At 52.7% G+C, this 26,020-nt stretch overlaps 10 protein-coding genes across 20 annotated transcripts; 2 read left to right on the forward strand and 8 right to left on the reverse strand.

The window, feature by feature from the left end:
- Window positions 1-9: 9 nt before the first annotated feature.
- H257_00802 (hypothetical protein) lies at window positions 10-4,006 on the reverse strand. The gene is made up of 14 exons (XM_009823676.1): window positions 3,766-4,006; window positions 3,655-3,712; window positions 3,271-3,598; window positions 3,006-3,217; window positions 2,838-2,945; window positions 2,517-2,782; window positions 2,113-2,447; window positions 1,671-2,058; window positions 1,512-1,605; window positions 1,058-1,454; window positions 817-985; window positions 646-748; window positions 362-593; window positions 10-293 (listed from the first exon to the last, which is right to left on the reverse strand). Exons 1-14 carry the CDS (start codon window positions 3,917-3,919, stop codon window positions 93-95), a joined length of 3,045 nt encoding a protein of 1,014 aa, XP_009821978.1. The 5' UTR covers window positions 3,920-4,006; the 3' UTR covers window positions 10-92.
- A 79-nt stretch (window positions 4,007-4,085) lies between these two features.
- On the reverse strand, window positions 4,086-7,821 carry H257_00803 (hypothetical protein). Of its 3 annotated transcripts, XM_009823677.1 has the most exons (14): window positions 7,276-7,821; window positions 6,974-7,228; window positions 6,754-6,925; window positions 6,491-6,615; window positions 6,106-6,429; window positions 5,967-6,047; window positions 5,822-5,899; window positions 5,510-5,755; window positions 5,135-5,437; window positions 4,872-5,036; window positions 4,745-4,825; window positions 4,589-4,649; window positions 4,378-4,526; window positions 4,086-4,327 (listed from the first exon to the last, which is right to left on the reverse strand). In XM_009823677.1, exons 1-14 carry the CDS (start codon window positions 7,801-7,803, stop codon window positions 4,223-4,225), a joined length of 2,673 nt encoding a protein of 890 aa, XP_009821979.1. In that variant the 5' UTR covers window positions 7,804-7,821; the 3' UTR covers window positions 4,086-4,222. The 3 variants fall into 3 exon arrangements, with proteins under 3 accessions (XP_009821979.1, XP_009821980.1, XP_009821981.1); XM_009823678.1 differs by having other exon boundaries at window positions 4,086-4,526; XM_009823679.1 differs by lacking the exons at window positions 4,086-4,327; window positions 4,378-4,526; window positions 4,589-4,649; window positions 4,745-4,825; window positions 4,872-5,036 and having other exon boundaries at window positions 5,085-5,437.
- A 356-nt stretch (window positions 7,822-8,177) lies between these two features.
- Window positions 8,178-9,799, reverse strand: H257_00804 (hypothetical protein). Its single transcript, XM_009823680.1, has 4 exons — window positions 9,526-9,799; window positions 9,281-9,475; window positions 8,920-9,233; window positions 8,178-8,864 (listed from the first exon to the last, which is right to left on the reverse strand). Exons 1-4 carry the CDS (start codon window positions 9,778-9,780, stop codon window positions 8,363-8,365), a joined length of 1,266 nt encoding a protein of 421 aa, XP_009821982.1. The 5' UTR covers window positions 9,781-9,799; the 3' UTR covers window positions 8,178-8,362.
- A 2,258-nt stretch (window positions 9,800-12,057) lies between these two features.
- H257_00805 (thiamine pyrophosphokinase) lies at window positions 12,058-13,012 on the reverse strand (the record flags this gene model as incomplete). Its single annotated transcript, XM_009823681.1, has 3 exons — window positions 12,058-12,251; window positions 12,307-12,434; window positions 12,496-13,012. Coding segments are annotated over 3 exons (809 nt in total), but the record flags the coding sequence as incomplete, so codon positions are not given.
- Window positions 13,013-13,307: 295 nt separating this feature from the next.
- Window positions 13,308-15,878, reverse strand: H257_00806 (hypothetical protein). Its single transcript, XM_009823682.1, has 2 exons — window positions 14,583-15,878; window positions 13,308-14,077 (listed from the first exon to the last, which is right to left on the reverse strand). Exons 1-2 carry the CDS (start codon window positions 15,831-15,833, stop codon window positions 13,484-13,486), a joined length of 1,845 nt encoding a protein of 614 aa, XP_009821984.1. The 5' UTR covers window positions 15,834-15,878; the 3' UTR covers window positions 13,308-13,483.
- A 417-nt stretch (window positions 15,879-16,295) lies between these two features.
- Window positions 16,296-18,390, forward strand: H257_00807 (hypothetical protein). Its single transcript, XM_009823683.1, has 2 exons — window positions 16,296-17,615; window positions 17,680-18,390. Exons 1-2 carry the CDS (start codon window positions 16,341-16,343, stop codon window positions 18,277-18,279), a joined length of 1,875 nt encoding a protein of 624 aa, XP_009821985.1. The 5' UTR covers window positions 16,296-16,340; the 3' UTR covers window positions 18,280-18,390.
- Window positions 18,374-22,626, reverse strand: H257_00808. Of its 2 annotated transcripts, XM_009823684.1 has the most exons (5): window positions 20,485-22,626; window positions 20,120-20,413; window positions 19,303-19,832; window positions 19,045-19,234; window positions 18,374-18,935 (listed from the first exon to the last, which is right to left on the reverse strand). In XM_009823684.1, the coding sequence occupies exons 1-5, from the start codon at window positions 22,565-22,567 to the stop codon at window positions 18,436-18,438; spliced, it is 3,597 nt and encodes a 1,198-aa protein (XP_009821986.1). In that variant the 5' UTR covers window positions 22,568-22,626; the 3' UTR covers window positions 18,374-18,435. The 2 variants fall into 2 exon arrangements, with proteins under 2 accessions (XP_009821986.1, XP_009821987.1); XM_009823685.1 differs by having other exon boundaries at window positions 19,045-19,832.
- Window positions 22,627-22,698: 72 nt separating this feature from the next.
- Window positions 22,699-23,780, forward strand: H257_00809 (hypothetical protein). 8 transcript variants are annotated; one of them, XM_009823686.1, is made up of 5 exons: window positions 22,699-22,866; window positions 22,917-23,154; window positions 23,199-23,373; window positions 23,417-23,548; window positions 23,620-23,780. In XM_009823686.1, the coding sequence occupies exons 1-5, from the start codon at window positions 22,719-22,721 to the stop codon at window positions 23,755-23,757; spliced, it is 831 nt and encodes a 276-aa protein (XP_009821988.1). In that variant the 5' UTR covers window positions 22,699-22,718; the 3' UTR covers window positions 23,758-23,780. The 8 variants fall into 8 exon arrangements, with proteins under 8 accessions (XP_009821988.1, XP_009821989.1, XP_009821992.1 ...); XM_009823687.1 differs by having other exon boundaries at window positions 22,699-23,154; XM_009823690.1 differs by having other exon boundaries at window positions 23,199-23,548.
- Window positions 23,761-24,780, reverse strand: H257_00810 (hypothetical protein). The gene is made up of 3 exons (XM_009823694.1): window positions 24,142-24,780; window positions 24,030-24,088; window positions 23,761-23,984 (listed from the first exon to the last, which is right to left on the reverse strand). Exons 1-3 carry the CDS (start codon window positions 24,747-24,749, stop codon window positions 23,785-23,787), a joined length of 867 nt encoding a protein of 288 aa, XP_009821996.1. The 5' UTR covers window positions 24,750-24,780; the 3' UTR covers window positions 23,761-23,784.
- Window positions 24,773-25,638, reverse strand: H257_00811 (hypothetical protein). The gene is made up of 2 exons (XM_009823695.1): window positions 25,010-25,638; window positions 24,773-24,961 (listed from the first exon to the last, which is right to left on the reverse strand). The coding sequence occupies exons 1-2, from the start codon at window positions 25,506-25,508 to the stop codon at window positions 24,807-24,809; spliced, it is 654 nt and encodes a 217-aa protein (XP_009821997.1). The 5' UTR covers window positions 25,509-25,638; the 3' UTR covers window positions 24,773-24,806.
- Window positions 25,639-26,020: the final 382 nt, after the last annotated feature.

Raw genomic sequence — 26,020 nt, forward strand, 5'->3', positions numbered from 1 at the left:
TCCTTGACCTGGTGGTAGTACCGTGTACAAAGAGCATTTAATTACGAGTGTAGGTACGTATTATGCAAAATGACGTGCACTAATTGAAACTACTACATGACAACATTGGCCTTGGGCTTGATGTTCACTTCTTCTTCTTCGTCGGCTTCGTCCGACACGACGGATGCTTCCGGTGACAGCGTGCCGGCCTTTTGATCGAATTCGTACGCTCCATCTGCCGACCGGGTGCTGCCTGACTCGAGCATTTCGTGACTTGTCACTTGACCCTTCAAGTACATAAACTCCAGCAGCGTCTAAGCCATCCATTGTTAAGCAAAGTGCTGTACATACACAAATTGTTAAACTTGGAATGATACCATACCGCTTTGTACTTTCGATACACCACCACAAAGCCGACGATGAGACCCACGATGAGGAGAAGGATCAAGAACACGACCCCTGCTGCAATACCCGCCGTTTGCTGGTCCAACGTAATGCTCGCACATGTCTGCACAGTGACAAGGGACGGGGGCTGGCGCCCCCCCACACAAGGCACGGCCGGCACGTACGTAACCGTTTGGTTTCCCATCAACGAACATGCCGACTTGGTGGGTCTAGAAGTTTCAAGTCATGAGTCGGGATTCTGTTCTTTCGATTGGTCTGTACGTGAAGAGCGGAAGGTCGCACAACGGACACGCGGCGGCGGTGGTCCATGTGAGTTTGTAATTGCACTCGGAAGACGGCATCAACACGGGCTGCGTGACCGACACTACGACACATTGGTTGAGTGAGGAGGGGGGACTGGTTCCTCGGGCAAAGGAACAGGCCCTCACGTACCTGCAGCAGGGTCGCAAATGAACTCGATGGACGTTTTCGCGTAGCCGTAGTTGTTGGCCACGCCTAATGTACTGCAAAGCGAGCCGAGGGAATACGTGGCTCGAACGCCGCGTCCGCTAGACAGCGGTGCCACGTCTAACTTCCCGCCAACATTAAACAGGTTGAATTGCTACCAGCAACAACCCACACATACAATATGAGTAAACCGTTCACCGAGGGCTACGAGAAATCTTGGACGTACCGGGGGCACTGTGCACTGCACGAGGCCAAATCGATCGGCATTATACAGAAAACTGCTGCCCGCCTCTCGGGTGTTGGACATCGCTAGCCCAACCACGTAACTCTGGGGGGACCCCACAAGCAAGGCACCAGTGTTAACAAGCGACGACGACGCCACGACATACTGCGCAGGAATCTGGGGTACGATGGGTCGGAACACGCCGATCAACGTCGCAGTTGTAGCGTTCAATATGATGGGCGTGGTCGAATTCACGGGCGACAGGGGAAGGTACCCCGACGCCACGTCTAAATCTACCAATGGGTCGACCAAGGCTTGCAGCGCAGTCAAGTTGTACATGACTCCTGCGTCGCTGTCCATGAGAAGCTGCTTGACACGGCAAATGGTCGACCCAGGTACACTGGTATACATGCATCAGTAGGTTGTTCCAACCCCTAGCTCGGAAATGAAAAAGTACCTGTACGTGTTGGTGCCGCACGGAGAGCAAATGCCGGCACCGGCATACGAAAACGTGTCGGACGGGCACTGCGTGCAGCCGATACCCCCACCCCCTGCATCCATAATAGCATGAGGCAACATCGTTCGGTATTCATAACACAGGGTACGGATTGCGTACCAAGAATGGTTGCGGCCGAGCCAGCGGGGCACATTGCGCACGAGGTTTGATTCGCGGTGGGCTGATATCCCGTCGGGCAGTTGCCACATCCACTCGTGCCTCCAGAAACAGTTCCCGACAGTTTCACAGACCGAATGAGCACATTCGACGCCTTGTCGGCGGCTGAACTGCCCGTGCGCCATACGAAGAGCACCGCTAGGGTCGAGTTGCCGTCCAGGCGGGGGCTGAGCTGCGATTGGTGGAGGAAAGTGCCGTTGGTCGATGGGTTTGCAATCGCGACTTGGACATCGTTGACGTATAATTCGAGCCACGCCTTGTTGCCGGGGGTGGTGGGGATGCCTGAAAGCGTGTAGTTGATCTCGAGAACCCCCCGGTTCGCGTGTAATGTCTATCAAGTAAACTTGTGTAAACAAATGATGACATAATCATACTTGGAACTTACGCTGAAGAGTAGTGGTGCAATTGGAAGCCACTGGGGGTTCAGGGCCGTGTCGCGGGTGATGCCTTGCTCGGTCAACTTCCATCCGCTTCGCACGGCTGTGACGTTGTCCACAATGGCGGGCCACAAACTCCACCCCCGTCGCGTGATGATGCCGTACAGCTGCGACCGGATGCTGATGGTTCCGGGGGGGCACCTGGCACACAGCGATATCACGCCGGCCTCTTTCGTGTCGACCGTGTTGGTGGAATTCTCCGACGTTGTCGAGTTCATTGCGTACGAGTAGTTGCCGTAGATATCAATTACTTGGCCATCCGCACAAGTTTGACACACTCCAGCTATGCACGAATAAATACCCAAGGTTCAACATGGTGCCTTTGGAATCAATATGACATCAACGGACGTACTAGAGTCGGGGTAGTAGCCCTCAGTGCAGTCTCCGCATTCAACGTTGACTTCGTTCACGGGCAATGGAGTTGCCGATGGTAAACTGACATTGCACGTCATGGGCCGGGCCCACACGCGCGATACATTGCGCTTATTGTTGGCGCACGGGGTGTAGTACACCGCCATGTCGGTCACATCGCAAGGCCGACTGGCCACACAAGAGTCGATGCTCATGGAGCCTGCAGGGGCGAATGAGTTGAACGGGCAAGGAAAGCACGTGAACGACCTAATTCATGGCCACAATTCAGAGCGCTATTCCCAACAGTCAAAAGCTTTCGTACCGACTGGCGTCCAGCCCAGCATACTGATTGGCGTCGCAGAGGCGGCACTGGCGTCGACTTCCCCGTGTCATGTCCCCCCCACAAGGCAAGCAAGACGTGTCCGCAAAGCTGAAACCGTGTAAATCCATCATGAGAGCTGTGCGAGCTAAATAGGATGCATCGATGTACCTTGTGCCTGTGAACTCGACGAGCCGGATGGCGGCTTGATCTAGCCCCCAGTCGCCCCCACTGTTCTTCGAGTACTTCCACACAAACACGTGGGAACCAGGATTGACCCCATAGGTGACTTCAGCCCAGCCATTCGTAGTGGACACCATCGTCATGGCCACGATGCCATCAATCATAAAGATGAGCCCATCATACGGGGGCTCAGCATCCACCTACTCGACGCATCGCACTTACAAACCAAAGCCTTGGAAATGTGATGGGCTACCTTGAATTGAAACGTGAGGTTGCCTGGGCGGACAAACGTGGCGGTGAGCCTCAAGATGGCGTACAGTCGGTCGGCGTTGTACGTGGACGCGATGTTCGAGTTGTTCCCAGACATGACATAGCCCCCCGACGCGTCCGACGTCCACGGCAGGCAGTTGTTGACCCACACCCCGGAATTGGCATCGCGGGAGTCGCATTCCGTGTCGAACGCTGGCGGCAGCGATCGGGACCACGCGTTGGTCATGCTCGAGTAGGATACTCCCCCGCCGAGGGAAAACGACCCCGACGGACAGCGCTCGCATCCAGACACGGGCGTGGGACCAGAAAAGCTAAGCAGTATGTTACCCATACGTCCTCATTCGAATCGAGATGGATAAAGACGCACTCTGCACCGAGGAACGTTCCTTGACGACAAGGAAACGAGCAGTCCAGACCGTTGACGGCTACAGGAGATGTTTGTGAGCGTTCATCCTCGAGTGAGAGGAGGAGGATGTACGAGGAAGGGTGACGAGGGTCGCATTGGATTCGCACGTTTGAGCGATGGACGAGTAGTAAAACAGTGTGCGCTGGTTGTTGGTGCATTGGCTGAACCCGTACAAGTCGACCCCGTCGGCCGTCACAGCTATCAATACCAGTAGTAGCCGCAGCATCGCTACTCAAAGGCACAGTCGCTACGACTCTGTGACACGAACTCTGCTTGAAACGTTTTCGTCGAACGTTTATGTAGTAGTTCAACGGCAAGTTTGACTATTTGAGGACGCAACAAATTGCTTCGAATATCGAACTCGACGGGATGCTGATGTTGGAGTAGTGGTAGTAAGTGGGAAAAATGGTGTTGTTTGAAGTCAAGACTTAAGTCGACAGATTCGTCGTCCAAGCAGGCTAACGGCTACATGCCTCCATGAGGCGGAAGGCTGCGAGTGGAGGATTAAACAGTCGACAGAGTTTTGCCCTTAGACCCCTTGCAAACTCTTGGTAATGGTCAAGATGTCACGCATCACCCCCGTGGCGCTGGCACTGCCGCCCGTGCCACTTCCCGTCAAAACCAGCGGCCGAGCCTACGTTCGCATATTTACAAGGCATGTTGTGTTTAAGGTCTCAATCTTACGTTGTATTCAGTCGTGGTGAGGCCCACGGCAATGTCGTTGTCTTGGGTGCGGAACGACGGGTGGGATTCGTCGACCAACAACAATTCGATGCGGGCACTCAAGGACGCCGTGCCCATCACCAGCGTGGCCACATATCGCAAGCGCTTTCCTGTACAATATGCCAATAAAATTTCTCATCTATCAAATCCCCACCAGTCAAATTCAACGTACGTTGTTGTAACGCAGGCTGCACAAAAGTAGCGTCGAACGTAGCGTCGTACGCTTCAAGCGCCTACAAAGTCGAGTGAAATCTCCACAAAGTGACCATAAAGGAAGCCAGCCACGTGTTAAACGTTCATATAGCAACCAGAATGCCATGATTCTGACCTGGACCAGTTTCTCCACGTCCACAACATCGTTGTCCCAGTGCAAGTCGTCCAAGATCGACGTCGGCACAAACGGTGTCACCTACTCGGTGTATAAGCCACTCGGTTTTCATCGTGCTTTTTCGTACCTCGATGTCGGACAAGGCGAGCGACGTGCCCAGCGCCCGCGCAAACACTTTGACTTTGTGGGCCACGTCATCGCCGCTCAAATCTTCCTTGGGGTTGGCCTCCATGTACCCGTGGTCCCACGCATCGCGAATAGCTTGCGACAACGTGACGCCATCTCGCATCACCTACCACCACGACTCTATCTCAACCATCCATTCCCATATGTTTTTCATCCCGAGCAAACAATTTGTTATCGAAACGAAAGCCATTCATTTGGCCGTACTCTGTCGCAGACGTAGCCAAGGGTGCCACTGAGCGCGGCGTCTACCCGGTGGAGGTGGTCGCCCGTGTTGAGGAGATTGGCGAGGGTGTCGAAGATGGGCAAACTGGCGCCGACGACCGAATTGTACAAAAAGTAGCACGGGTCCAGGGCATGGAGCGACGGCGACGCAGACGACTTGGGTACCGAGTTGGCCGACCGGACGTTGGACACGATCACGTGGATGTCCTTGGCAAAGCAGCTCGAGTAAAACGCAGCATTGTCACTTCGCCCCGAGCAGTCGACCAGGATCGGACACGACAAGTCCTGAAAAAGCAAACAATCAAACACAAATGAAACCCACGGGGCTAGCAAGTGAGAGAGAGGGGGGGAACGGACATGGATCAGAGACACGATGTCGTCCGAGGGGCGGGCGTGGTCGTAGAGGCCGCAGTCCCGTCGAAGGGGAGTGGCCTTGGAGCACGACTGAAGTTGATCGACCAGCGTGTCGAGCTTGATGCCATTCGGGTCAAACTGGAACGGCGTACAGTTGGAGCCAAACCCGACCACGCGCAGCTCGACGTTGTGGCGCTGCCGGTATTTGTCGGCTTGGCCGATGATTTTGTCGAGAATGCTGCGAGTCGTCTAGATCGCATGACGATATTACAAACATAACGACGAGAGTATGGAAGGCAAATGCGATGGACGTACCCCGTTGCACCCGAGCAAAATCAAATTCGCGACCAACGTCGACGCGTTGAACGCGTCATGTACGCGGCGCACGGCCAACTACCGCACGCAGCAAGTGGTTACGAATCGAACGCAGTTTCAAACACGTTCGAGAGCAACTACCTACCTTGGTCTTGGCGCCGTGGACAATGCAGCTCAGCGACCGCGAACTCGTGCCTTGGCCCACCGCCAGCACATCAATCCCAGCCTAATATCGACAATTATCAATACACTGCAGGAATATCATATATATTCTGAGCACGTACAGTGGCCAGGGCGGTAAACATTTTCGCCGCGTTTGCCGATGCTTTGTTGAGCTTTTCGCCCACAATGGACAACATGGTGACGGGCGACACACAGTTAACTGTGTCCACTTCGTTGTTTTGAAGCTCCGATTTGAGCTCCGTGGCGATGGCGGTGCGCGCGACCACCTCTTGATGCGATGGCACGACGATGGAAATGGACTGGCCGTGCGCCGCTCGGATGGACAGCCAGATGTGGACGCGCTCGTGCTCGAGGCACTGAATCACGCGGGCGCCGACGTTGCCGTGTTCGTGGCGGTCGGCTTCTTGCAAGATCCGTGTCCGGACCTATACGTTGTCGCATAATGATTACTATACACGTCGAATTCGAATCGGAATATACACGTACTTCAATGAGCGACAAGTTTTCCAGTGATGTGGTGCACGTGACCGACTTGTCGGCGCTCGCCAAGCTGCTGATGTACGTGCCGTTGCCACTCGGGTCCATCGTGTTGCGAATCAACATGGTCACGCCTAGATACATAGTATCATAAGTCTATATCACGTTTCACGTTTGGATGACGTCATCAACATATATCACTTTTTGATGATGGCTCGTCTATATATCATTTTGACAATCAAGATATATATACTAGTATATCATTTGAATACCAGAATTGATCAACGGAACCATCGTGCGCGTGTGAAACATGCGGGTGCCGTAGATGGCCAGTTCCAGTGCTTCGTGATGACTCAGATGCGACACGGACGTGGCGGACCCGACGATGCGCGGGTCGGCGGTCATCACCCCCGAGATATCCGTGTTGATGACCACGTAGTCTGCCTACAGACTGCCACGTCATCACGTGAATCCTTTCAATGTCGGACGCGCCTGCAAACTGGCGCCGATGAGCGTGGCCGTGTAGTCCGATCCGTTGCGACCCAGGGTCGTGGTGCGGCCGGACGTCGACTTGCCGATAAAGCCCGTGATCACGGGTAGTAAAGAGCCCCACGTCGGAGCTAGAGCCACGAGTTTGGCCTTGGACGCTTCGAAGTCGACTTTGGCACAGCCAAAGCTCTCGTTTGTGACCACCCATTTCCGAGCATCCACATAGATGGCTGGGACACCGTTGGCCGTCAGAAGTTTCTAAGACAAAGCAAGTGAATGAAAGTTTTGTGCGCTGTCGAACGTACGGCGACGATGGTTGCGCTGATGCGCTCGCCAAACGACAACACCGTGTCGAGGGCGGCAAGGGTCTGCTCCCGCAGTAAACTCACGCCAAGCAGTAGTTGACGCAGTGGGACATGGAAGGCTTGGATGTCTTTCGTGAGGTCTTCGATTGGCTTGTCGTCGCCAAGAATGAGGCGTTGGGTGTCGTTCGCATTGCGAATCGTCAACTCCTCGACGCGGTCGATCAAGGCCAATGCTGCATCGATATCCCCCGAAGCAGCCGCGGACGCAGCATCCAGAAGCAAGTCAGTGTTCTTGCCCATCGCAGACACGACCACGGACATCACCCGCTTCCGTTCAGCCTTGACGATGGTCACAAGCTGAAACAGTCGCTCGGGCGATCCCACCGACGTGCCTCCGAACTTGAAGACATTGCGCGTGCCTTGGGTGTAGTTGAGGTTGGCGCTGGCCAGGTCTAGAATCGGAGGGAAGCCGAACTTGGCAGGCCATTGCATGCCCACACTCGACGACGGCGACGTGAAGGCCACCATTGATGTGCAAAGTGGAAAATGGGCCAAGTCGTGAGTACTGGTATGCACCATACGGATAAAAGCATGACAACGGCATCCAATTGGTCAACGCACTGTTTCCATCAGGTATCCGGATAATTGACCACCAACTGGATGCGACCACTTCCGCCCAGTTTCGCCGCCACCACAAGAATACCAGAGCCTACTGCGGCCATTGATAGAACCAACAAGAGCGCCGTACGTTCACATGCTACGGCGACGAGCTACTACTACTACTACTACTACTACTACTAGTACCTGTGGACTACCTTGGCCTCAGTTGTAATTTCAATACAGTCGTTCGATATCCATGGATAATCCATGCGCAGCACCCACATGTTGAACGATCGTACAAGGTGGAGGCATGTTATAGGTTGGGGTGAGTTGGAAATGGCGCAATGATAGTACAGTTGTATTCGAGACATGCAACCAAATTCCCTCGATAACGTTAGTTGCGGCGCGCCTACCCGCTTTGGGTTCCGCTAGCACTCGGAGTTCTCTACAACGATCGATCAATTGATCAATCTCAAACAAGTGGCATTTACGCCAAGTGCGAGTTACTCCCATACGCCGTCGCTCCATTCGATTCGGCTCGCGGTCGTCTTAACACGCGGGCATCAAACCCGATGGCCTCGACAGCCGCCACGAGCGCTTCCGTGGGGGCCGACCCCGAGACATACGCGCACTTTTCACTGAATCCAACGTACACGTGCTTGACACCATCCACTTGCTCGAGGGCGGACTGCACCGTGCTGCCGCAATTCTGCATGCACATCATGCCTTCGACGCTCAGGACGGTCAAAAAGTCGGACTCGTCAAAGCGCCACGTGGCGCGCATCATGGCCGTGGACTTGAGGCCGAGGCTCCGGTCGCTCTTGAAGCACGCGAACGCCACCCCAAAGCCAGCGATAAGCGCCAAAAACAAAAACGAATCGTACACCATCACTACGAGCATGGCCAAGTACGCGAGCGTCATCTGGCCCATGTACAGCAGCGTCAGCACCAGCTTGCGGCCGGGCTTGGTCCACGCACCTTGGTACCGACTACCAGTAGACGATATTCCTTAACGTGATGGCCTTTTGAATTGGAATCTCACACCTGGACACTTTGGTCTTGATGTAGTGCATCCGCGTGTCTTCACGGAACACGACCAGGTACTCGTTGACCAACGGCAAGAGAAACACCCCCAAGAGCCCGAAAAAGTACTTGATGGGGGTGTCTAGTACCCACGACTGGAAGAACAGCTTGACACATGTGCCACCCGCGGACGTTTGGAAACCCGAAAACATAACGGACGACCCCGTGCAGAAAGGCGGCGCCGGTTCCGCCCACGGTGCTTGGACGCCTGGTGGGATTTGAAAGCTGTCGGGACAAGGCGAACCGCCACACACGACTTTGTCCACACCAAAGTACTGTGGATACACGTGAGTGTTTTGTCGTCATGTGTATACGGGCATACCGGCGTGGTCGAGGACCCTTGAACAAACTGTTGTTTCGTGGCCTCCGAGGCAAAGTACACCTTTTGACCGCGATTCAGGCAAAGGTATTTGAAATTCAGATCAGAGACAACGTCCCCCGACATGGGATCCAGCACGGTACCGGCGGCACAGTCAGGGCACGAGTTGTCGCAGGATGGATTGGACGAAATGTCTTTCTACAACGGATGGTGGGTGGGATGGAACACGACATTTCGATTCTACTTACCATCGTCGCGCCAACGAGCGAGGCGTGCGAAAAACCACGAACTCCAGACTTGAACTGGGAGCCGTCGATCATACTGCACGAGTAGATTCGTTGTCCGTGCGCCATTTGGATGTACCAGTCGCTCACCACATCCATGTTACATATGGGGCAATGCTTCGAGCCTCCTGGGAGTGCCGTGGCGGCATTCATGGCGCCATGATCGTGTGCAGAGGCAGTCTCAATCAGTCCGACTATGGCGACGACGAACTTGAACATTTGGCTCACGAAGGAAAATGCGACTTTGATTCCAAGTGAAGCAATAGAATTTGAAATATCCGGATATTCCTTCCGCCAAACGAAATAGAATAGGAATATTCTCACTTCACAGAAACGTGATAAAAAAGTCCTTGTTTTATGGCAAAAAATTCAACTATGAATATAAATATATTCATTTTATAAAATAATTACGACCACAGTACTCCGGAGTACCGGTACTACGTAGAAATATTAATGTTCTATAATATTTTATACTAGTATCTACGTACTAGTACTAAGTACAGTTGATCCTCATGGGTGAAATATAGTTTTGTAGAGGTAAACTATGCACAAAGGTTATGGGTTTTGGGCACGTCATTCACTCGGTGTTTGTTGACTTTATAGGGAAATTATCTAATATTTGGTGAATATTGTCTACATTCCAACGACAAATACCCACCACCTTTCGATAAATACCCAGAGTAGTTAGTATTGAAATCTAGTACAGTACACTTGTATAATTGTCACATTAGAAGTACACAATATCTAGCTTGTGAGAAGTAAGTCTAATGACATTGGTGCGGCAACGAGTTCGTGGTGTGCACGTTTGTGGGGTCGAAATGACGACACCATATTGGCACCGGATTGGCTAAAGGCTTTGAATTTCAAATTGTATCGATTCTTTAAACTCCTGTTAACAATGAATATTTGTCAGTAGTTTCTCAGGATATTAATTTATACGAGCTGCAAAAACCTAGGATCCACTGTAATTTATCCTATTAATAGTATCTAATTTATAACTAAAAATAATATTAAATAATATTAAGAAAAATATAAATGTACTGTGAAAAAATTGATTTTAATATTTTATACCGTGGTTCGTAATGCCCCCTGCCTTTGGCAATGGATACAAAGTTTTGACAGGACAGTATCTTGTCGTTTATTATAAGTTCCTTACAAATATCAAGATGTCGGCAAAGACACGAATTTCGAACTTGAAGATTGTGTTTGAAAGGATCTTCAAATTTACAAGTATATGTGTTAGCAGTGCGCCATATCCTGAAATCTCACAGTTCCAAGGCACCAACGATACCCACATCAACGGAGCCATAGCACACCGTCTGGTACGATTGACTACACTTTGCTTCAGCACAGCCATCATACATTCGCAATCGTTGCACTCAACAATATCAGAGTTTCTATCGAATCAGAAATAATTCGATTCAATACGCCGAGTAATACCTTAGCCCTGCATGTCCCACGACAAGTTCAACAAGTCCCTAAGCCGTTTGATTCGCCAACACACTACAAAAAATACTCCCGAGTATTCACTATCCGCTGCTCAGTTGACATCACCACCAAATTACATCCACACGACGTACACAAATAGGCGTTGTCGATATTGACCACCAACATTTCGTTTCGGCGCTTCGCTGCCAATGGTTGTTACCTCTAGTTTTTTGTTCTCTTTCTTTTGTGATATTGAGCATCAAATTTGCACAAAAATGAATTATTGGAGTCGCTTCAAGTCGTAATGGTGGTAGTAATGTAGCTAAACTGTTCGTAGTATGACGGTTGCATTATGATTGGCTAAAAACAATGATGGTTGAAAAGCACTCACAAATGTACTCTCTTAATCTGAGATTTTAATCATATATTCGAAAGTCCGGCGATTATTGACTTGTTTGTGGAATTCGTAAGGTGGCTGGCCTTACTTCTGATTATTAACCAATCAGAGTGCAGCAAGGTTTCTTTGCCATATAATTGGTTAAGACGATCACTTTATCGCCTTCGAAAATACACAATTAGCGTTACCACGATCCCAGCAACTCAAACAACTCACGCCACCACCAGCTAAATTCTCATGTCAGCGATATATCGCACTCTCGAGTACATTGATTATCATTTTTCCTTGCTTAGTCGTTGTTTTTCCACAATCGATCTGATTGGTTGAATTTCATTGAGATGGTTTTGATTGGCTAATAATTTTGAGTTCATCTGAAGTAGCCAATCAAATCGATTTAAATTCCAACGAGACACCACGCCACAACACGAAATTTCACTCGAAAGCACAATACAAACATGAAGCTTCTTTCAATAACATTTGACCTATTTCAGATTTGATTTATGGAATGCGTAAGGTGGCTTATCTTGCGAGCCTACTAAAACCTACTGTTTCACCTTACGAATTCTGTGGTAAGCATAACATGGTCGATAGGATGGTGACATAAATGCCAGCAACGGAGCTACCGCAACAACAACGCTTACAGCCGTCATCGCATGGACGTATCCAATGGAATAGGTACGGTAGTCCCGATCACAATTGTATTATGCCGATAATTCTGTGGTCCAAATGAGAGGATCGGACGTATCGACATGAACGTCGCAGTCCAACACATGATTCGACGTGCTGACAAGCCCCCCGAACGCCGTGCTGTGGTTTGTCAGGTTCCATTTCAACCCTTTGGTCGTAAGGATTTCACAAGACCCGCCTAAGCACACCGTTACTCTTGGCCCGACACAAGAGCTTTCCATAGAGTAAGTTACCAACGGGGATCAAGCCGCACGTGCGGCCTTCCACGGCAAAGTTGGGGCGGATGCAGTGTGTGCCAGGAACCAAGAGTGTGGCGGAAGTGCTGTCTGAGACCAGGGTCATGCGGTGGAAAATGGACGACCTAGGCATATCCTTGATACATTCAAGGGTCGTGTCCACATCGAAACAAGGCCCGTCGGTACCATTGAAACAGCGCATTCACGTTCTGCATTTCTTGATCAAAGCGGCCTCCCATGGCGCCAACGACAAGCACGTTCAGCTTCACGGCATCTCCATGTCCGTTGGCATTGAGATCGCGCTGGAGGGTCCGCAGCAGCGACAGACACTTGTCCAAGTCGTTGGAGTTTTGGTCCGGGTCCTTGATGACTTGCGTGCCTTGCAGTTCAAAGTACGACGCAACCTCGGGCCGAATAGAGTCCAAATCTCCCTTGATGTACTGTGGGATGTAGTTCTTTGGCGGCACGACTTTGTCGCGCTTGATGTAATCGTACAGTTTGTTGGCCCCGCCATCAGCGCACACGGTGAATCGAGCTTTCTCCCACAAATGGTCAAAGCAAGAGATGAGACCGATGCCGTTGATGACAATCAATGCCAACGGGTTAGTCTCATGGGGAGACGAGGTCGTCCAGAACGCATTGTCATGCAGCTTCAATAGGCCGGCTGGCAGCGGGACGCATGTGCGAGGACGTGCGGGCATTTTGATGGCTGATTGGTGTGAAATCCAACCTTATCCGGATCAACCGTACGATTCAACATTGACAATGAATGATTCGCGCCAATAATCAATCATTCCCGTCAATAATATTGTGGATTTTATATGAATTTCCAGACCCCGTCGAATCGAATTAATCGAATCACGAATCGACGCTATTGGCTACTCCAATTTTGAGTGGATTATTTGATTGGCTCTTGCAGAAAGGCCAAGTATATTCAACCAATCAGAACTCCGGCGTGATTCAATATTGATTAGATAAACCAGGCGATTTATAGCGAATTCACAATAAATCTCTCAATGCTATTATTCCACGTGGAGCAGTTGTTTACCTGGTACAGAGCTAACAGTGTCAATGCTATAGAGCTAAGTCTGCCCACTGCATTTGCCGTGCGCATTTTCGACAGTTAGACGACAATACCATCGAATAATAAACACCACTACACTACCCACAATAATCAGTGCTCCTTGGCAGACGCCTTGGACTTGTACAAAAATGTCGCCACGCAGTACACGATAGCCACCCCCACGACATTGCCCAGCATCAAGACAACCAGCGCAGTGTCGGACGCGCCTTGGGGCGGGGGGGTCGCGGCGCCGACAACGCGCAAGTTCATCGAATGCAGCTGCTTCAACTCGTCTTCAAACTTGGCGTGCTCCAACGCGTCCGTGAGGTCAGCGTCTTGGATGCCGGCGCACGCCACGCCCTCGTACCCGTCGTCGCAAGCGCAGCGGCCGTTCACGCAGTCCCCATGCATACTGCAGTGGCTGCGACTCGTGCACGTCGCTCCGGCTGCCACATCACGCTCGGACGACGACTGCACGTACCTTGAAAACGCCAGGTCGTGGGGGGACGGACCTCCGTCGAGAAATCGGTCCAACTCGACGGACGGAAACACCAGTTGGAAGCCCCCGCGGCGGAGGTACTCGGTGGCCGACTGGTGCAATGTCGTCGCTTCGTGGGGGGAGAACCAGCCCGGGCAGCGCCAGCACGACATGTCCACGACACGGCTAGTGTCTTGGCACTTGGGTTTGCAGTACGTCTCATGGACCTACAGCCGTCGTGTTATCATAACTTACGAAGAAGTTGCTATTGTCGATTTGATACAAATTTGGGGAGGGGGTGAATCGAATCGCGCCAACCAAACCGATCCACAATCGATCTGATTGGTTGAATTTCATTGAGAAGGTGGTTTTGATTGGCTAACAATTTTGAGCTCTTCTGAGGTAGCCAATAAAATCGATTTAAATTCTCGTTGAAATTTACATTGATTTGATTGACCCCACGTCACAACATGAAATTTCACTCGAAAGCACAATACAAAGTTTCCAATTCTGCGCGATTTATGCGTAACACCAATCCCAAAACCTCGCCGCGATGTTTCATTGGCTGTGCCGTTTCCGTACAAGTAGACAGCACGCAGTAAAAATAAATAAAATGTAGCCAATCAGCGAAGAGTAATTTCAGACTGACCAATGGGAGCGATATATATTCATGATCCGGAAATTAACAATCAAGAATATATACTTTATCAAGAATAATATATCAGACAATACCTGAAAGATCGTGTTGGGCAGCGAAGCTTCGTGTGGAGATTGGATCCCAACCAAAGTGAGCAGGTCGTGCACGATGTTGCGCTTCATTTTGGCGTCGGTGCCGGTTGCAAAGTGTTTCGGGGCAAGATTCGGCGACTGGTTGACCTCCAAGAGCCACGGTTTGCCGGTGTCGTCCACGACGAAGTCAAAGCGGTACATTTCAAAGAAGTGGCCATGAGGTTGGTGATTCGCGGCGCGGAACTGTGCCTCGGTCCGGACGAAGTGGCCGCGGTTGCCCGCGACGAGTTTGGCCACGGCGCCGTAGATGTCTTGTTGGAACCGACTCGAGTCCATGTTGATCGAGTCCAAGTACATTTTGAGCACGTCAAAGTGGCTCGTGCCTTCACGATCCTCTGACGGAATGGCCTTGTAATACTCCTTCAAGTCTGGCATCTCCCACGGAGGCAGGTAGTCGTCCACAACGTACGATTCGACGTCGGCCGAGTCATCCAGGTCCTTGGGGTACTTGAGTTTGCACATGCGCAAGAGGGCGTTGTGGTAGATGTACACTCGGAGGGGATCGATGGACGAGATAGTCACGTATAGCCCAATGTCGAATTTGTGGCCAGAGATCAGCAGCGGTTCGATGCACTGCGCGACCATGTCGTTGGAGGACATGTACTTGTCCAGGTGGTTCAGCCCGCTGAAGAAATGCACGCCTCGGTGGTTCTGGTTCTTGATCAGCCACCGCCGGCCATAGCTTGGGTCGTCGGCAGCGGTGGCGGAAGGAGGTTGACGGACGGCCACCGCTGCTGCTGCTGCGTTGGTAGACGCTTCAAAGGCGGCCATAAACTGAGACCGCTCGTCCGGGAGTCGGAATTGCTGTGGAATAAAGTCAAAGTGCTCTTTCCCATACAAGTGTTGCAGGCGAAGTTGGTTGGTGTACACGTGGCCTTTGGTTACCAACGCATAATTCCCTGGCAAATGGTTCACTTTGGTATGGGGGCGCAGCGGGCCGAGCATGTCCCACTCGGGGTACTCGTAGCTCCACACCACGTCAAACTCATTCGTGTGTGCAGCTGCGTCCCATGAATCTGCATGGCGGTCGTCGAATTCCTTGATGCCGAGGGTGTGCATCGCAGTCAGGAGCGGCTCTAGGTGGTCTCGCTGCTCCTCTGGTAAGAGGAACACCTTGGACGTGCGAGTGGCATGCACACACCAGGAGGATGTCGCCACCATGACCCACACCATGCATGTACGAAGCGGTATCATGGCAGGATATTTTTAGTGGTGCAAGATCCACACTGCAGCCGAAAGACTGCAAGCAGCAAAAACCGAATGTTTGACCCTTCAAAGTAGTTCGATTTTCCAAGCGTCAAAGTCCCAACAATTAGGGCGACAACGTCATGCGAGCGACTGTCGTAGCCCGTGAAGTCCTCCTCGTGGTGTTGCACTGTCGCTTTAAGAGATTCCGACAATATTGTCGATTTGATACAAATTTGGGGACGCGGTGCAATCGAATCGCGCCGACCAAACCGATCCACAATCGATCTGATTGGTTGAATTTCATTTAGAAGGTTTTGATTGGTTAATAATTTTGAGCTCATCTAAAGTAGCCAATCAAATCGATGTAAATTCCAACGAGAAACCACGCCACAACACGAAATTTCACTCGAAAGCACAATATCTCCATCATGATGTTGCCAACTCTTGCAATCATTCGGTTACGTATCCGGACTTGAAGATCGAAATTCGGAAAATCGAAGGCACGTCCTCGTCATGACACGATTCCTGCCGTGGCGTCATTGCTTAGTTTGCCTCGCGTTGTGGGCCGTGGGAGATGGGATGGCCAACCAACCTGACCCCCCTCGTGCGAGGAAGGTATACGTGATCACTCAAGAAGACACATCGTTCGTGGAGCTGCTAGTCGCTGCATTCGCTCGGCTAGGCCTAGCGCCACTTCAAGTCGACGGCGTCGACACGCATTCGTGGGAGCTAGCAGCTGCACATGCGGACGAATTTGACCTGCTTTGGTCCGTAACACCACTGTCGCCCGCACAACTGGGCAAACTAAGTCACCGTCACAAAGTGAACCAGTTGCCTGGACACGACCTCGTGGTTTCGCCTGCGAAGCGCTACGGTCGGTACATTACACTCCAAGGGGACCACGGCCGATACGAGTTCAACTTCATGCCTCCCGAGTTCTACTTTCCTCGACACAAAGGAGCGTTTGTCAAGGCATTCGAAGCCATGCGCGGCATGGCCCGCTTCAGCGACCGCGTCAACGCCGACCCCCATTTCAAGCGCCGGTGGCTTGTCACTAAGACGGCGCCGTCCGCCGACCCATCCACGGCCGCCGTTACCATTCTCACAGACCCAGCGCAGCTCGAGGCGACTCCTGACCAACAGCTTCGCATCGTGCACGTCGTCGAGCCCATGTTGTTCTCTGGCCACAAAGCGCATGTCGGCGTGTTCGTGGTCGTGTCGTCTATCGATCCGTTGCGCATTTACATTTACCACAACGTGCTCTTGCGCATGAGCGTACAGAAGTACCCCGCAGCGCTGGACTCGTCCTCTCCGCGCGAGTCGTTCGAAGTGTCTGACACGTCGTGGCTGCCGCCGTGGGAAGTGGACGATTTGAAGGCGCATTACACCGAGCTCCCGTCGACCCAGTCCGAAGGCACGAGCCACTTGAAGGTCCTGCTCAGGCATTTGGAGCACGTGGGCGTCGACGTGGCCAAGTTCCACAAAGACGTGTATAGCAACGTCGTGAAAACCATCGCCGCCTCCCGAGGTCACTTTGCCAAGCAAGCTCGCCAAGCCAGCCCCCAGCCATCCATCGACAGCTTTTTCCAACTGTTTCGATTTGACATGGAAATAGACGACTTTGGCAAGCCGTGGGTCGTAAGTGTTCAAGCGCAGCCGTCCCTGAAGCCACAACACTTTGGGTCGGGCTCGACGGGGGGACTCTTCTCTGCCCTAACCACCGACTTGGTTCGGTTGGTGGGCGTCTTGGCCCCTCGAGATAAGACCTCTGCCCAACTCGTTGTTCAAGTTCGTGAGCACACGGGATCACATGGATGGCTAACTCTCGGCTAAGGCATGTGTGTGTGACTAGGCCGACCCCACCCACTGCGCCACCCACTGCGACGATCGATTGCGAGTGTGGGACATGACATGCTGGCGATGCCCTGGTTGGTTTACGCCGCCAGTAGCCACTTCGTTGCACTCGTCGGCGACAGAATACGCCAGACGCGGCCGCTTTCACTTGGCCTTTCCCACAACCCAAGGCGACTACGCCGAGGTCGTCGATGGCGGGCTGAGCCCATCGGACAATGCATTTCACGCTTATTTAACCTCGTTCGTGGTGGACGGAAGACGTGGCGGGGATGCCGCTCCGTGGGATCCGTCGATTCTGTGTGTGAACCGCGAGCAGTGCAGCCATCACGGCAACTGCATCAACGGCCGATGTCTGTGTGATACGGGATACGAAGGCCACACATGCTACCTTCCGTTCGATCCAACGTATACGATGCTGCCAAGTCGAAGTATTCGTGTCGTGGCGAACGATATAGCACCTGAACAACGACTTGACAAAGTCTTGTCCTCAACGCACTGGGGACTAGTGGTGGCGGGGCTGGCGTTGGCATGCTATGGAGGCTACCGCATGGCTTTGCACGTCATGATGACAAGTGATCAATCAGACAAGGACAACTAGGAGAGGAAACTTGGAGCACACACACCCCGACGGTGATTCCAGTATTACTCCGGAGTACTCTACCACAAGCCTCGTCGAGCACGAATAGTATATATATATATATATATTATATATACATCCAAGTTTCATAAACCGTGAGATGGCGACGTTTCGTTCTTATTTGAGCGGCGCGTGGCACAGCGGGCAGTTGGACACGTCTCGAATTTCGTGCTCGATGCACGAGTGCCGGCATGTCTTGCACATGTACGTGCGGTGATCGAGGATCGTGGCGCCGCTCATCATGCACGTCTGGAAGCCGCGGCCGCAGCCGTCGCACTTGGCTGCCCACTCCTTGACGGGGTGTTTGCAACTGGGGCACTCGTACGGGCGCGTGGGCGGGTCGAACGGTCGCGTGGTGGAAAAGATCTGCAGAGTCAGCGCGTCCAGCGCGGCCTTGTCCTTGTCCACGAGCACCGTCTCAAGCTGGTTGCACGCGCGACTGCATTGCTCGTAGTGCTTGGTGTAGTAGGCCGCGATAGCGATGAGCGAGTACACTTCGCGCTCGTCCACAATGTCGTCGTAGCTGGCCAGTTTCAAACTCGTGCGAAGGGCCCGCTCGGGCTGCCCACGGTACAACTGGCGATGGGCCAACAGACACAAGTGGAATGCTTCCGCGCCTGAGTGAGACAGCATCTTGTCAAGATTATATATATATATGGTACTACTCTGTCGCATGAATGAATGGGCTGAATATTTTCGTTGAAAGATGGCAATACACGGACGTACCCCGCCATGCATTGTCGAGTGACCGACTTTCACTGGTCGCAGCATCATGGGCGACCAAACTTTCGAGGGTTTGCGCCGTCACTTGGGCCGCCGTGGTGGCACCCCCCATCGTACCGCCGGCTTTAGTCGTCATCATGGACGTGTCGAGCATCTTACGGCGGAATCGTTCCACTTCCAACGCTGCTAGTACCTAGTATCCACAGGGTTTTCGTGGGTAGTCATCATAAAAGTGCTGCTGGGTGGCACTCGAAGACGTACCTGGAGCTTCTTGGCGCGCAGGGGGTTCTTGCTCACTTCTTTGGCGAGCTTCCCCAGCAGTTTGGCCGCATCCATGCTCTTGTTGGCGCGGCGGTACAGTTCGATAGCCTGTAGGGTTTTGCCATTGCGCATCAAATGGGTGCCGTATTTGGCCAGGACGGTCTCGATTTGGGGAAAGTGGTGCGTTTCCGCCAACGTCACGGCGCGCTCCCACTCGTTGAGCAGAACGCAGCTGTCGATGGCAGACTTGATGTCGCCCATCTTCAAAAACGCATTCACAGCGCTGTTGCACAGCCCCGCGCGGGTGAATTTGCGCGCCATCTCTTCGAGCAACGGCGATCCCTCCGGCAAGTCGTTCACGAGCGTGTCGAGCGTCGTAAAGTCGCCCAGCGTGTAGTAGCATTGCACGAGCGCCGGCACGTTGCTGGCCTGGGCGTAGTACTTGATGGCTTTTTCCCACTTGTGACGGTCCGCATAATACTCGCCAATCATGTTCCACGCGTGGGTAAGCAGCGTATCGTCACCACCGCCTTACACATCACAAACAGTTGAGATTGTTTAGCATTACGTACAAATGATAACAAGGAATCAAGTAGGGGGTTCGGGGGGGGGGTATACGGGGGGCATATGAGGGGGGGTACGTTCCAATTGTTTGAAGGCATTGAAATTGTACAACCAGGAGAACGGGGGGATTGCACAGTCGTCATGTAATGGGGTCATTCAAATAGTCGGTAGGAAATGTGTGGGGGGGGTATCACCAATAAATCATCCTTTGGGGGGATTGTAATAAGTGTCAGGAGTATGTATGTATGTATACCTGATTGCACGAGCTGCACCACGCGGAACCAGTCGCCGAGTCGTTTGCGGAGCTCGATCGCAAGGTCCTTGCGGTCAATTTTACGGTACAGTGCTTCGGCGTCGTCAAACCGTTGAAAGTACGCGGCGACTTCGGCCTTTTGCTTGATGCGGTCGTTGAGCACTTGCAGGCGCTTGACGTACTGGATGCCATTGTAGTCGCCACACTTGACGAATCCGCGCTCGGCCATGGCAAAGTCCAGTTGCTCCAGCGCCGCGTCCGCCAGCAGCCGCCACAACCGCGGGTGTGAGTGGTCTGACAGTGGTTTTAGATTTATATATATATATATATATATATATATATATATATGGTGGCTTGGATTGTACCTTGGATGTAGTCGCATGCGTCCGAGAGGCTGACGTTCTCCAACAACTCGCGGGCGTCGCGAAGGGAGCGGGTTTCGTAGTCGAGGACTAGACTCTTGTCGGTTTGCTCCGGGCTGGCGAGGATGTCATCGAGGAGCGCCGCTTTCACTTGCAGGTCCTTGTACGAGCACAAATACCCCGACGATAGCACCGGCTCCTCTGGTTCGAGCCCTCGATACACGTACATGCGGGCCTTCTCCATCATGACAAACAGCTCTGCGTTATCTTCTGCCCACATGACATCCCACACGTCTTTCTTTTCAAACGGCAGTATCTTGGCGTCGACGGGGTTCTGGTTGCCCGAGGACGGCCCCAACTCCATGATGGTGAGCACGCCGTTGATGTCGATGATGGCCATCTGGGTCGAGTTGGAGTTTAACGACAGAATCTGCGGCCGACATGGGACGATGTACTTCATTTCGAGGGAGATGTGGGGCAAAGTGAAGCAGTGGACCATGCCACTGGCGCGCCCGACGACCAGCCACGACTCGGACGCGCAGATGGCGCAGATCGGGTCGTCCAGCTGCCGCTCCACGTACCGGAAGGACTCGGTGTCATTTCCTTGGGAGTCGTCCACGTAGAAAATGCGCTCGCGGCCGCCGCGGGTGCTGGGGACGGTGCTGCTGCTGCTGTCGCTCGAGAGCTTGGACACTGTAGTGCGATACTGCCAGACGTAGATGGCGTCGGCGGATGCGGCAATTATGTGACGAGGGGTCATGGTCAGAAACAGCGGCTCAAAGTCAATCAATTTCGACTCGACGGGGCTGCCAATCGTGTCGCACAGCACGAGCGAGTACTGCTTGGGCGGCACGGGCGGCGCGTGGTCATTTCCCAATTGTTGCTGAGGCTCGTTGACGATCTTGGACACGAGCACGGCGTTGTCGCCCGCGGCTTTAATGCCCACAAGCGACTTGACGTACTTGATGTACCGCTCGTCCGAATGGGTATCCCAGAACACGACGCAGTTCTCAACTTGGTCGGGTCGGTTGTACGCGTACACGAGCGTGGAGCTGTAGTACCCCCACTTGTAGTCGGGCCGAATGTTGGCAAAGTAAATGTGCGAGTCTACCGCGAGGCAGATGCGCAGACCAGTGCCTTCCCACGCCAATGCTTCGATCTTGCTGCCCGGAACTTTGAGCGACCGCAGGTATCGCCCAAACGGATCGTAGAACTGGACAATGTTGAACTCGCGGCTGTCCCCCGACGCCCCGCGACTGGTTTGCGTGCCCGCGAGAGCCAACACAGTGCCGTCGCAGTTCCACTTGACTTGGGACAGCTCCACGCCCGTGTCAATCAGCACCGCGCTGTCGTCGTACCGACCTCTCGTGATCTGCACCTTTCCGTCCGCAAACGCAATTGCCAGCGTCGGCGCGTCTTCGCTCACGTGGCCTTCGCAGCCGTCGTACCAGTGCAGCCCAATGATTTTGTACTTTTTGTCCTTCTCGTCCACCGCGTACAACGTCATGTTGCTGAGCTTGTTGCCAGATCCGTCGTGGATGCTCACGTCGCCGTCCTTCGTGACGAACACTAGGTGCTTGCCGTCGGGAGACCATTCCACAAAACACAACTCGACCTTCATTTCCTTGCCCCAGAGCCGGTTCCCGTCCACGGACCCGACGATCACCGCGCCGTCTTCGTATGCAATGCATATCTTCTGTCCATCGCTGCTCCACTTCATGTCCTTCACGACACTCTTGTTGCGGTTGTTGATCATTTCTTCGTACCACATGCCACGATGCATCATCCACACGATGATGAGCCCGTTCTCGTCGCTCGTGGTGAGCTTCTTGTAGTTGGCATTCCACGTCGCACACACAACCGACCCTGCATGTCCGTCCAACGATTGATTCATCGTCAAGTTGCTCTGCGCTGCGATTCCGCGAGGTCCCTTTCCGTCCTTGGTCGGCGCAGACTCGAGTTTGAGGACTTTGAGTAGTCCGTTCTGCCCTCCACATGCTATCCATCCTTGCTCCGGGTTCCATGACGAGCAGCATAGCTGGGCTCCGTTGGGAATCGCGATCTTCTTGCTAAGGAAGATGAACATGACGCTGCTTGGCGTCGCTCGCGGTGGATCTAAGAACTTGAGTGTTCCCCCAAACGTCACCGTTATCCGAATGATCGACACTTATCCGGTCGATCTCCTCCACCAATGGAATCGCGACATTGTGCTTTGAATTGGCAGTGAAATTCCCATCATGCCGCTGGTCACATTCTGCGGCATCCCTGGCGCGGGGAAGTCATGGCTCGCAAGTCGATTAAGGGAGCACTTCGAATCTCTTGGGAAGGAAGTGGTGCTGGTGAATGATGAGAGCGAGCGACTAGAGCGAAGTGTGGCGTATCTAGGTGTGTGTCGATCTTGCACATGACCACTGAGTCGTCCCACCCTGCGATAGACTCCCGGGCGGAGAAATTGACGCGGGGTTCATTGAAAAGCCGCGTGGACCACCATTTAAACGCATCTTGTGTGGTGATCTTGGACTCTCTCAACTACATCAAGGGCTGCCGATACGAACTCTTTTGCATGGCAAAGGAAAACTCCACCACGCATTGCGTCGTATATGTGGATACCCCTGTGGCCATCTCGCAGCAGCGCAATCAAGACCGGGATGGCGACAAATTCCCCGACATCATGTTCGTATACCTTCATTGCGTATGTGGGTTTAGACATGTTGCAGGGTGGACGCCATAGCCCGACGATTTGAAGAGCCCTTGGAAAAGAATCGTTGGGATTCGCCCCTGATTCGAGTGTTGCCTGACGTGGACGACACGAACGTGTCTTTAGTATTGCAACACATTGAACAAGTCATTTTGCACGGCAAAGTCACCAAAGCTGGCTGGGCCACGCAAGCGGTACGGTTATCGATTCCACCGTCGATTCCATGTGACACTGTAGAAACCGGTCGTGGAGACGTCGTTTCTGCAACAACTAGACGCGATTACCAACGCTATCGTGGACGACTTGATCGGTCGACAGCGGGACTTTGACCTTGTGGATGCATACCAAGTGCCCCAAGCTACCACAAAGATATCCTTTTGACCAAATATGTTGGCCATTTTCATGGACAAACCTGACTCCTTAACCACGTGTGTCTGTACGTTTGCATTGGACGGCCCATGTCAGCATCGGAACTTCGGCGCCATCGTCGCCAATTCATCAAGATATCCCAGCTACATCCGCCAGCAATCCACGAAATAGGCACCCATTTTGTTGACTACCTCAATGAACAAGCCTAAACAAGCTAATAGCATGTCTGGGTTCATTTATTTGCCTTTGGCCCGTCGCAACAGGACAAAGTACTTGGCTTCTACCAGCGGCGTGAGCAGAGCTAACTCGTGCTGCAGCGTGGCTACAAAAACCACCAGCGATGCCACAACTGCATACTCGGACAAGGCCATCTGCGACAGGGATACGCTGAATGAGTTTGGCCAGACCTTGTTGACGCACAGACTTGCCAACGAATCTACACACGTGTCAGCCGCAGGATCAACTCAAAGTCAGCGCGTACGAAATGCAAGGCAGAGTATCCCTGTGGCCGTTGCACCCTCAGCCACCCTCGTGATGGACCTACAAAACTCTTTAGAAAATTATTCAGTACGAGGTGAGACCATTGGCTTGACCTTGGAGGAGGGGTCAAGCGGCGCCGCCGCAAGGCGCAGATACAGCCTGCAGTGGCCCATATTGTAAGGAAGAATCCCACCGTAGCACTTCTGTGGTCGGCGTAGTGAGCTCGTGTGTCCGTAAAGCCCAATGCTAGGAGGCACATGGATGACGCCAAGCCACAGAGTAGAATTGCACTGGAAAGCACGCGGTTGCGAGACGTGTCTGGCTGGAGTCGCGAGTGCCAGTGCAAGAGCAAGACGGTCGTGACCCACAAGAGCGAGGTGAGCAACACCCCCACCGCGAAAAGTGTCTGCTGGGGTCGAAACCGGGCGGCGTCGGACAGGGTCGGCCAGCTCACTCGGCAATCGATGCGAGGATGCACACAGCCCCAGGAGACGGTGCCCACACACGTCAAACTGGCCACGACCCCGAGCACGATCGGGACAAACCCGAGCGAATCGGATGGCGTTGGGTGCGAGTTGTCACCTTCGTCACTACTACTATCGTCGTCTTCGGAGTCGTCACTGGACGAGCTGTCGGACGCGACCACGCGCATTTGAATGTGATTAGGCAGATCCACCGTGTCCATGCGACGACTGTCACCAGGGTATGGACAGGCTTGCATGATGTACCCACGAGAGTTAAATATAGCCCCCAAGAGGTGTATTTCAAAGTTAGTCAGTTACAGTTCGCTTTGCAACTTAAAGTCGGGGTGGTCCGTGGGAAGCGTTCCCATGTACAACAGTTGACACACAATGGCCAGCAGTTCGCTCGACGACTCCAAGGCGACGCTAAACGCCAGCGGGTCCTGCCGCCGAGCCAAGTAGACGTAGCCAACTACATTAGGCGTATGAGGACCGTTTTCAACGGGTTGATTTCACGTACATGTCAGTGAAGACGCAAGGCCAACTCCAATGCACCACGCACCACTGCCGCGGGTAAAGATATCTCTACGCAATGCTGACGTATGAGCGCGAGGAGATACAACAACATGCGGCCAACTAAGCCATACATAGACGACGCTGGAGGTTCCTTTGAAAGGTGATGTCGACCGACATGGGCCAGCGTTATCTTCAACCAAGCGGATAGGAAGAACACTGTGGTTGCGACGGTATGAATTTCGGTAAATCGAATCGAGTCGAAAATGGAGAGAATGCACAAGGCGACGGTGGTGGCAACGGACACAACGTCGTACAGAGTCGGTAACCCTCCACGGAACCTCGTCAAGCGTCGACGAAGGAGGGCGGAGAAACGAGCGGTGGACGTATACATGCAATACCCCGTCCAGTTCATGCCAATAGCAACGATGTAGTACTCTGGCGAATACTCGGCCGCATGGGATAGCACGGGGAGGTTGGCAGGACAAGTAAAGTGCCACATGCATGCACTAGTTATCGTAACGAGAATGGTGGTGAGGCCAATGATTGGCACCCATAAAGTTGGGTATTGCTGGCTGCTCGGCTTTCCTTGCCCATGAAGGTGCTGGTTTGGTGCCGCCTGCGGAGGCATTGCAGGAGTTCGAATTTGAGAGGTTGACAGGTATCATTGTTATCTCGTTTCAGTAGTACTAGCAGCTCCAAGTTTAGTACTACTATTAATATAAATAGTTTACAACTGATTCAATTTGCAGTACACTGGTATTAATAGTATTATAGTAACGTTACTATTAATACTGTATCAATAAGACTTAGACTCGATCCCGATGCCCTTGGATCACCGCGGTCGCAAATTTTGTGATGCTGCTCAACCCTGCATGGTATAATGCACACCTTTTCCCACACCTTGGACGAAATGGTGCAAAAACGACAAGACCTCGATACGCACATTCGCGAGGCTATACATTCAGGTTGCTAACGATTTGACTCTCGAATTTGAATGTCACCACGCTGTACATAC

The sequence above is a fragment of the Aphanomyces astaci genome (assembly GCF_000520075.1).
Source record: "Aphanomyces astaci strain APO3 unplaced genomic scaffold supercont1.1, whole genome shotgun sequence".
NCBI lineage: Eukaryota > Oomycota > Saprolegniomycetes > Saprolegniales > Verrucalvaceae > Aphanomyces > Aphanomyces astaci.